This window comes from Myotis brandtii, unplaced genomic scaffold (genome assembly GCF_000412655.1).
Source record: "Myotis brandtii unplaced genomic scaffold, ASM41265v1 scaffold1452, whole genome shotgun sequence".
Lineage (NCBI taxonomy): Eukaryota > Metazoa > Chordata > Mammalia > Chiroptera > Vespertilionidae > Myotis > Myotis brandtii.
Window position 1 is genome coordinate 100,281 of NW_005355211.1, and position 10,829 is coordinate 111,109.

At 44.5% G+C, this 10,829-nt stretch overlaps 1 protein-coding gene across 2 annotated transcripts; it reads left to right on the forward strand.

The window, feature by feature from the left end:
- Positions 1-4,003: 4,003 nt before the first annotated feature.
- LOC102261727 lies at positions 4,004-9,722 on the forward strand. Of its 2 annotated transcripts, XM_014535569.1 has the most exons (8): positions 4,004-4,049; positions 4,289-4,355; positions 4,454-4,535; positions 4,799-4,881; positions 5,289-5,486; positions 5,854-5,915; positions 7,104-7,290; positions 9,665-9,722. In XM_014535569.1, exons 1-7 carry the CDS (start codon positions 4,027-4,029, stop codon positions 7,267-7,269), a joined length of 681 nt encoding a protein of 226 aa, XP_014391055.1. In that variant the 5' UTR covers positions 4,004-4,026; the 3' UTR covers positions 7,270-7,290; positions 9,665-9,722. The 2 variants fall into 2 exon arrangements, 1 of the variants encoding a protein (XP_014391055.1); XR_001361092.1 differs by lacking the exons at positions 4,004-4,049; positions 9,665-9,722 and having other exon boundaries at positions 4,215-4,881; positions 7,185-7,259.
- The last annotated feature ends 1,107 nt before the right edge of the window (positions 9,723-10,829 follow it).

Genomic DNA, 10,829 nt, shown 5'->3' on the forward strand with positions numbered 1-10,829 from the left:
AGACTAGAGGATCGCAAGAATCAAGTCAAAGATTTGAAATGCGAAGAAGCAAAAAACACCCAACCGGAAAAGCAAAATGAAAAAAGAATCCAAAAATATGAAGATAGTGTGAGGAGCCTCTGGGACAGCTTCAAGCGTACCAACATCCGAATTATAGGGGTGCCAGAAGATGAGAATGAGCAAGATATTGAAAACCTGTTTGAAGAAATAATGACAGAAAACTTCCCCTACCTGGTGAAAGAAATAGACTTACAGGTCCAGGAAGTGCAGAGAACCCCAAACAAAAGGAATCCAAAGAGGACCACACCAAGACACATCATAATTAAAATGCCAAGAGCAAAAGACAAAGAGAGAATCTTAAAAGCAGCAAGAGAAAAAAAGTCAGTTACCTATAAGGGAGTACCCATACGACTGTCAGCTGATTTCTCAACAGAAACTTTGCAGGCCAGAAGGGAGTGGCAAGAAATATTCAAAGTGATGAATAGCAAGAACCTACAACCAAGATTACTTTATCCAGCAAAGCTATCATTCAGAATTGAAGGTCAGATAAAGAGCTTCACAGATAAGAAAAAGCTAAAGGAGTTCATCACCACCAAACCAGTATTATATGAAATGCTGAAAGGTATTCTTTAAGAAGAGGAAGAAGAAGAAAAAGGTAAAGATAAAAATTATGAACAACAATTACATGTCTATCAACAAGTGAATCTAAAAATCAAGTGAATAAAAAATCTGATGAACAGAATAAACTGGTGAATATAATAGAAACAGGGGCATAGAAAGGGAGTTGACTGATAATTCTCAGGCGGGAAAAGGGTGTGGAGGGTGGGGGAAGAGACTGGACAAAATCGTACACACCTATGGATGAGGACAGTGGGGGCGGGTAAGGACACAGGGTGAGGTGGGAACTGGGGGGAGGGAAGTTATGGGGGGAAAAAGAGGAACAACTGTAATAATCTGAACAATAAAGATTTAATTAAAAAAAAGAAGTTTAGGTTCTCCCACAGGAAAATATGTTCCCATAGATAAATGTGCATTTCCCACAAAGGAACATGTTTCCTCAACAGGAAGAATAGTTTCCCCCATGGAATGGTGTGTTTTGACCACAGGAAGAAGAGTTTCGCTACAGGAAGAAAGGTCCCCCCACAGGAAGAAGTGTTTCCTTACAAGAACATGCATTCCCCTATAGTAATGTCCACTTCCCCAACAGGATGATGTCTACCCCCACAGGAAGAATGGTTTCCACACAGGAAGATGTTTTTGCTTACAGGAAAGTGCATTTCCCCACAGGAAATGTGTTCCTCCTACAGAAGGATTAGGTTCCCCAACAGGAGTGTGAATTTTCCCCACACATAGATGAGTTCTCCACAGCAAGGTGCGATTCCCCCAAAGTAAGAAGTGTTCATTCACAGAAAGATATATTAACCCAAAGGAAGAATTTCTGCACAGGAAGTTACATTTTGTACCCAGGAATGTGCTTTTTGCCATGGGAAGATGGTTCCCCAAAAGGATGATGTGTTCCACAGAGGAAGATATGTTCCCTTACAGGAAGGTGTGTTTTTCAGGAAGCTGCATTACCCTATGGAAAGTTGTGTTTTCCCACAAAAAGTTGTTTTTCCCTGACAAAAAGAATGATTCCCACACAGGAAGATGTGTTCCCCCACCCCACCCCACCCCGAAAGATGAATTTTTCCACAGAAACACACTGTTTCCCCCAAAGAAAGATGTGTTACCACACAGGAGGGTGCATTTCCTCCACAAAAGGTGAATTTTCCCCACAAAAAGGTATGTATCTGTCACAGGATAAAGGGTTCATCCAATAGGAAGGTGCGTTTTCCCCATTGAAAATGTTCTCCCACAGGAAGATGTGTTCCCAAGATGATGGTGTGTTTCTTGCAGAGAAATATGCCTTTCCCCTACAGCCAGAAGTATGCTAGCACAGGAAGGTGAGTTTCCCTCACAGGAAGAAACATTTCCCCACAGGAAGGTCTATTTCCCCCACAGGAATATGTGTTACCTCACAGGAAGGTGCATTCACCCACAAAATGGTGCTTTTCCCTGACAGAAATAGCAATTCCCACACAGAAAGATGTGTTTCCCACACAGGAAGATGAATTGTCCCTCAGGAAGGTGAATTTCTCCCACAGAAAATATGTTCCTTTACATGAAGGTGTTTCTATCCTAAAGGAAGATGTTTTTTCACACAGCAAGGGGCCTATCCCCTGCAAGAAGGTGAATTTCCAACAACGGAAGGTGCGTTTCCCCATAGGAGGTTCTGTATACCTCACAGATGAAGGGTTCACCCCATAGGAAGGTGGGTTTCCCCCACAGAAAGGGTTTTCCCAAAGAAAAATGTGTTCCCGCATAGGAAGGTGTCTTTCCCTCACAGGGAGATGGATTCCTGCACAAAAAGATGAGTTTTCCTCATAGGAAGATACTTTCCCCCATAAGAAGGTGTGTTTTCCTCACAGGAAGATGTGTTCCCCCACAGGAAGGTACATTTGCCCCACAGGAAGGTGATTTTACCCCATTGGAAGAGGCATTCTCTCACAGATTCCCAACAGGAATGTGTTTTTCCTTCAGGAAGATTAGATTCCACAACATCAAGGTGGTTTTCCTCAACAGGAAGATTAGGTTCCCCTACAGAATAATACATTCCCACACAGAAATGTGCAATTCCTGCAAAGGAAGATGTTTTCCTCAACAGGAAGGTCAGTTTCCCCCTCAGAATGATGGGTTTTGAGCACAGTAAGAAGTGTTTCCCTACAGGAAGAAAGGTTCCCCCGCAGGAAGAAGTGTTCCCTTACAGAAAGATGCACTCCCCTATAGGATTGCTCGTTTTCCCTACAGGATGATGTGTACCTTCAAAAGAAGAAGAGTTCCCCCAACCCCCAGAAAGATGTGATCATTCAGAGTAAGAATTCCTACACAGGAAGGTGCATTTTTCCCTAACGAGGGTGTATTTTGCCATGGGAAGATTGTTCCCCAAAAGGAAGTTGTGTTCCACAAAGGAAGATGTGTTCCCTCATAGGAAGGTGCATTTCCCCCACAGGAAGGTGAGTTTTCCCACAAGAAGAAGGGTTCCCTTGCAGACAAGTGTGTTTTCCAACATGAATATGTTCCCCCACACAAAGATTAGGTTCCCCCACAGGAAGGAACTTTTCCCCAACAGGAAGATTGGATTCCCCCACAGGAATATAGGTACCCACAGTGGAAGGTGTGCTTCCCCCAAAGAAAGATGTGTTCCACAATAAAAAGATTCATTGCCCCCACAAGAATGTGCGTTTTGACCACAGGAAGACGGGCTCCACCACAGGAAGAGGTGTGTTCCTGAAGGAAGAAGGGTTCCTGCACAGGAAGTTGCCTTCCCCCACAGGAAGAATGTTTTTTGCCCACAGAAAGTTGCATTTCCCCTCAGAACATGAATTCCCCTACAGAAAGATTAGGTTCCCCCACAGGAAGGTGAATTTCCCCCACATATAGATACATTCTTCAAAGGAAGGTGCATTTCCCCCCAAGTAAGAAGTGTTCCTCCACAGAAAGATGTAATGACCCACAGGAAGAAGAATTCTTGCACAAGAAGGTGTGTAACCCACCAGAACAGTGCATTTTGCCATGGGAAGATAGTTCCCCAAAAGGAAGTTGTGTTTCCCAGCATGAAGAGGTGTTCCCTCACAGGAAGATGCATTTCCCCCACAGGAAGCTGCATTTCCTTACAGGAAGGTGCATTTTATACCAATGGAAGGTGCATTTTCCCTCACAGGAAGAAGGGTTCCCACCCGGGAAGGTGCCTTCCCCACAGAGAATTAATGGTTTCTACATAGGAAGATGTTATTGCCCACAGGAAGGTGCATTTTTGCCACAGGAAATCTGTTCCCTCTACAGGAAGATTAGGTTCCCCCACAGGAAGGTTAATTTCCCCCACATATAGATGCCTTCTCTACAGGAAGGTGTGTTTCTCCCAAAGTAAGAAGTGTTCCTTCACAGGAAGAAGTGTTCGCCCACAGGAAGAAGAATACCTGCACAGGAATGTGTGTTTTGCACCCAAGAAGGTACATTTCCTTATGGGAATATTGTTCCCCAAAAGGAAGTTGTGTTCCACAGAGGAAGATGTGTTCCCTCACAGGAAGGTGTGTTTCTCCCACAGCAAGCTGTATTATACTACAGGAAGTTGCTTTTCTCCACATAAAGTTGCCTTTCCCTGACAGAAAGAATGATTTCCAAATTGGAAGATGTGTTTTCCCCCACAGAAAGGTGAATTTCTCTTACTGGAAGGTGTGTTCAATTACAGGAATGTGTGTTTTCCCTCAAAAGGAAGATGTGTCATCATACAGGGAGGTGCCTTTCCTCCTCAAAAGGTAAATTTCCACAACAGGAATTGTGTGTATCCCCCACAGAATGAAGGGTGTATCCCAGAGGCATGTACGTTTCCCCCACAGAAAATGTTTTCCCACAGGAAGATGTGTTCCCACACATGGTGTGCTTCTTGCAGAAGAGGATGCCATTCCCCCACAGCCAGAAGGATGCCTGCATAGGAAGTTGAGTTTCCCTCACAGGAAGATACTTTCCCCCAGAAGAAGGTGTATTTCCCCCACAGGAAGAGGTGTTCCCACTGAGGAAGCTGCATGCCCTCATAGGAAGCTGCATTTCCATACAGGAAGGTCAATTTCCCCACAAAAGTTACTTTTCCCTGACAGAAATTATAATTTCCACTAGGAAAATGTGTTTCCCTCAAAAGAAGATGAATTTCCCCTCAGGAAGGTGAATTTCTCCCACAGAAAATGTGTTCCCTCCCATGAAGGTGTGTTTCTCCCAAAGGAAGATTTGTTTCCACACAGCAAGAGGCCTTTCCCTGGCAAGAAGTTGAATTTTTGCCAAAAAAAGGTGCGTTTTCCTCCACAGGAAGAGGTGTTACACCTGCAGGAAGGTGCATTTTCTCCACAGTAAGGTGAATTTCCCCAACTGAAACAAGGGGTTCCCTCACTAGAAAAGTGTTTCACAACAGGAAGTTTTGTATTCCCTTATGGAAGATTGGGTTCCCCAAGAGGAAGGTGCTTTTCCTCAACAGCAAGATTGGGTTCCTACTCAGGAAATGAGGTTCCCACACAGAAATGTGTGTTTCCCCCAAGGAAGATATTTTGCTCATCAGGAAGATTAGTTTCTCCCACAAAACATTGTGTTTTGACCACAGGAAGAAAGGTTTACCAACAGGAAGAAAGGATCTACCACATTAAGAAGTTTTCCCTTACAGGAAGATGCATTCCCCTATAGTAATGTCTGTTTGCCCACAGGATGATGTATACCCCCAAAGGAATAAGGGTTTCCTCAAAGGAAGATGTGACCACCCACAGGAAGAATTCCTGCACAGGAAGGTGCATTTCCCCCCAAATGAAGAGGCATTTTGCCATGGGAATATCATTCCCCAAAAGAAAGCTGTGTTCTATGAAGGAAGATGTGTTCCCTCACAGGAACATGCATTTCCTTCACAGGTAGGTATGTTCACCCACAGGAAGAAGGGTTCCCTCACAGACAGTCATGTTTCCCAACTTAAATGTGTTTCCCCCAGATGAAGATTAGGTTCTGCCACAGGAAGAGACTTTTACCCAAGAGGAAGATTAGGCTCCCCCACAGAAATATAGATTCCCACAGTGGAAGGTGTGTATCCCCCAAAGGAAGAAGTATTCTCCAACTGGAAGTTTCATTTCCCCCACATGAATGTGCATTTCAACCACGGCAAGAAGGGCTCCCCAACAGGAAAAAAGATTCTACCACAGGAAGCAGTGTAGACCTACAAGAGGGTACATTCCCATATAGGAAGGCGTGGTTTCCCAAACAGGAAGATGTGTGCCCCTACAGGAAGAAGATTTCCTGCGCAGGAGGTGCCTTCCCCACCAAAGCAAGTGTTCCAGTACAGTAAGGTGAGTTTTCCCCACTGGAAGATACTTTCTTCTACAGGAAGATGTATTTCCCCATCAGGAAGGTGTGTTTTCCTGCACAAGAAGAAAGGTTCCTTCACAGATACATGAATTTTCCTCACAGGTAAATGTGTTCTCCCACAGGAAGAATGATTCCCCCACAGACATGTGTGTTCCCAACATGAATGTGTTTTCCCCACAAGATTAGGTTCCCCCTCCAGAAGGGGATTTTTCCCAATAGGAAGATTATTCTCCCCCACAGGAAAATTGGTTCTCACACAGGAAGGTGCATTTCTACTGAAGGAAGATGTGTTCCCTGGCAGGACGTTTCATTTCCCCCACAGGGAAGTGCATTTTGACCACAGGAAGGAGTGTTCTGTATAAAGAAAGGTTCCTCTACAGGTAGAAGTGTTGCCCTGCAGGAAGATGCATTCCCCTCTCAGAAGGTGTGTTTCCCCAACAGGAAGATGTGTACCCCCAAAGAAGGAAGGGTTTCCACATAGGAAGTTGTTTTAGCCCACAACAAGGGGAATTTTCCCACAGGAAGATGCATTTCCCATATAGGAATATCAGGTTACCACAGAAAGATTAATTTTCTTCACATAGAGATACGTCCCACAGAAAGGTGCTTTTTGCTCAATGGGAAGATGAGGTTCCCACACTGGGAGGCGCTTCTCCCCAAAGAAACATGTTTTCCTCATCAGTAAGGTTAGTGTCCCCCACAGAACAGTGCATTTCTTCCAGAGGAAGAAGGGCTTCCCCACAGGAAGAAGTGTTCCCCTACATGAAGATACATTCCCCTATAGAAAGGTGCATTTCACAACAGGAATATGTCTATCCCCAAAAGGAAAAGGGTTCCCCCACAGGAAGATGTGTTCATCCAGAAGAAGAATTGCTGCATTGGAAGGTGTGTTTCCCCCACACCACTATAGGCAGGTCTATTTAGTCATGAGAAGATTGTTCCCCAAAAGAAAATTTTTCCCCAGAGGAAGATGTGTTCCCTCACAGGCACATGTATTTCCCCCCAGCAAGCAGAATTCCCCTACAGAAAGGTGTATTTTCCCCACAAATCTTGCTTTTCCCTGACAGAAAAACAATTCCCACACAGGAAAGTGTGTTTACCATACAGGAATATGAATTTACCCTACAGGAAGGTGAATTTCCACCACGTAAATATGTGTTCCTTCACAGGAAGGTGTATTTCCCCCAAAGGAAGATGTGTTCACACATAGAAAGGTGTAATTCCCAACAAAAGGTGAATTTCCTACACAGGAAGGTGTGTCTCCCCCGCCTGGATGAAGGGTTCATCCCACAGGAAGGTGCATTTACCCCAAAGGAATGTGTATTTCAGCCATAGAAAAGGTTCTTCCACAGGAAGGTGAGTTTCCCCCGAAGAACGGTTCCCTCACAGGAATATGCATTTCCCCATAGGAAGTTGCGTTTCTCCCAAAGGATATGGGCTCCCTCAGAGGAACATATATTTCCCCAAAGGTAGATGTGTTTGCCCACAGAAAGAAGGTTTCCCTCACAGATGTGTGTTTCCCAACATGACTGTGTTTCTCCCACAAGAAGATTAGGTTTCCCACAGAAAAGGGCATTTCCCTAACAATAAGACTAGGTTCCCATACAGGAATATAGGTTCCCACACTGGAAGGTGTGTTTGCCTCAAAGGGAGGTGTGTTCCCCAAATGGGAGGTTAATTTACCCACAGGAATGTGTGTTTCGACAACAGATAGATGGTCTCTCCCCCCCCCCCCCCCCTCCCCAGGAAAAAGGGTCCATAACAGGAAGAAGTGTAGTCCTACAGGAAGATACAGTCCCCTATAGGATAACACGGTTCTGTCACAGGAAAATGTGTGCCCCTAAAGGAAGAAGAATTCCTGCACAGGTAGTTGCCTTCCCCTTCATAGGAAGAATGGTTTTGGCACAGGAAGATGTTTTTGCCCATGGGAAGCTGAATTTCCCCACAGAAAGTGTGTTCCCCATACAGGAAGATTAGGTTCCCCTCAGGAAGGTAAATTTCCTCCACATATACATGTGATCCCCACAGGAACGTGTGTTTTTCCCAATGTAAGATATATTCCTCCACAGGAAGATATGTTCACTCACAAGAATTCCTGCACAGGAAGGTACATTTCACATCCAGAAATGTGCATTTTGCCCTGGGAAGATTGTTCCCCAATAAGAAGTTGTACTCACAGAAGATGTGTTCCCTCACAGGAAGGTGTGTTTCTCCCACAGGAACCTGCATTCCCCTAAAGGAAGTTGCATTTCCCCACAAAATGCTGCTTTTCCCTGACAGAAAATATGATTCCTAATAAAGATTATATGTTTTCCCCAAGAGGAAGATGAATTGCCCCACAGGAAGGTGAATTTCTCTCACGGGAAAATGCGTTCCTTCACAGGAATGTGTGTTTCCCCTAAGGAAGAATGTGACCACACTGAAAGATGCCTTTCCTCCACAAAAGGTGAATTTCTCCCACAGGAATGTGCATATCCCCCACAGGATGAAGGGTTCATTTCACAGGAAAGTGCATTTTCCCCACAGAAAATGTTCTTCCACAGGAAGATACTTTACCCCACACAAAGGTGTATTTCCCCCACAGGAAGATGTGTTCCCCCACAGGGAGTGCATTTCCTTCATAGGAAAGTGTGTTTCCCCCATGGGAAACATGCATTTTCCCCACAAGTAGATGTGTTTGCCCACAGGAAGAAAGGTTCCCTCACAGAAAAGTTTGTTTCCCAACAGGAATGTGTTTCCTACACTGGAAAATTAGGTTCCCCCAAAGGAAGGGGCTTTTCCCCAACAGGAAGATTAGTTTCCCTCACAGAAAAATAGTTTCCTATACAGGAAGGTGCATTTCCCCTAAATAAAGATGTATGCCCCAACAGGAAGGTTCATTTCCCACACAGGAAAGTGTATTTTGACCACAGGAAGGGGGGGTTCCTCCTGAAGAAGATAGTTTCCACCACAGGAAGAAGTGTTGCCCTACAGGAAGGTGCATTTTGCTATTGGAAGGTGTGTTTTCCCAGCAGGAAGATGTGTGCCCCAAAGGAAAAAGGGTTCTTAAACAGGAAGGTGCCTTTCCCCATAACAGGAAGAATGATTTTTGCACAGGAAGGTGTTTTTGCCCATACAAAGGTGCATTTTTTCAGAAACAGATGCGTTTCTTCTAAAGGAAGATTAGTTTACCCCAGGAAGGTGAATTTCCCCCACATAAAGATGCGTTCCTCCACAAAGAGGAACATTTCATTTCTTCCAAAAAATGAAGTGTTCCCCCAAAGAAAGATGTGTTCACCCATAGGAAGAAGAATTTCTGCACCAGAATGTGTGTTCCCCCTGGAAGTTACATTTTGCTATAGGAAGATCATTCCCCAAAAGGAAACTGTGTTCCCCAGCAGGAAGATGTATTCCCTCACAGGACAGTGCATATCCCCCATAGGAAGCTGCATTTCCCTACAGGAAGGTGCATTTCCCAACAAAAAGTTGCTTATCCCTGACAGAAATTAGGATTCCCACACATCAAAATGTGTTTCTCTTACAAGAAGATGAATTGCACCTCATAGAAAATGTGTTCCCTCATATGAAAGTGGATTTCTCACAAAGGAGATGAGTTCCCACAGAGCAAAGGGCCTTTCCTTCACAAGAAAATTAATTTCCCCCAAGAATAGGTGCATTTCCCCCATAGGAGGTTGCGTATTCCCAGCAAGATCAAGGGTTCACTACACAGGAAGGTGGGTTTCCCCCACAGGAATGGTTCTCCCACAGGAAGATGTGTTCCTACACAGGAAAATGCCTTTCCTCCACAGCAAGAATGATTACTGCAGCACAGGAAGGTGAGTTTTCCTCATTGGAAGATACTTTTCTCCACAGGAAGGTGTATTTTTTCTCCACTGGAAGGTGTGTTTCCCTGCAGTAGGTGAGTTTTCCCTCAGAAAGAAATGGTCCCTCACAGAAACATGCATTTCCCTCACAGGTAGATGTGTTTGCTCACAGAAAGAATGGGTTCCCTCACAGACACATGTGTTTTCCAACATGAATGTGTTCCCCCTACAAGAAGATGAGGTTCTCCCATCAAAAGGAGCTTTTCTCCAATAGGAAGATTAGTTACCCCTAAGGGAAATAGGTTCTCACACAGAAAGGTGAATTTCTAACAGAAAGATGTGTTCCATAGCATAAAGGTTTATTTCCCCCACAGGAAAGTGCATTTCCACCACAGGAAAGAGGGTTCCACTACAGGAAGAATTGTTGCCCTACAGAAAGGTGCGTTTCCATCTCGTAAGGTGTGTTTCCCTAACAGAAAGATGTGTACCCCCAAAGTAAGAACAGTTACCACACAGAAAGGTGCCTTCCCTCCTACAGGAAGAATTGTTTCTGCCCAGGAGGGTGTTTTAGTCCACAAGAAGGGGAATTTTCCTACAGGAAGATGTACTCCCCCTACAGGAAGATTAGGTTACCACAGGAAAGTTAATTTTTTCCACATAGACATGTGTTCTCCCACAGAAAGGTGCATTTTCCCCAAAGGAAGAAGTGTTCCTCCCAGGAAGATGTATTAACCCACAGGAAGAAGAATTCTTGTACAGAAAAATGCATTGCACCCAGAATTGTGCATTTTGCTATGGGTATATCATTCCCCAACAGGAAACTTTTCCCATGCAGGAAAATGTGTTCACTCACAGGAAGGTGCGTTTCCACCACAGGATGCTGCATTTCCCTACAGGAAGGTGCATTTCCCCACAATAAGTTGCTTTTCCCTGACAGAAATTATGATTTTTTTCACAGAAAAATGTGTTTCGCCACAGGAAGATGAATTGCCCCTCAGGAAGGTGAATTTCTCCCACAGAAAATGTTCCCTCCCATGAAGGTGTGTTTCTCCCAAGGGAAGATGAGTTCCCACAGAGCAAGGGGTCCTTCCT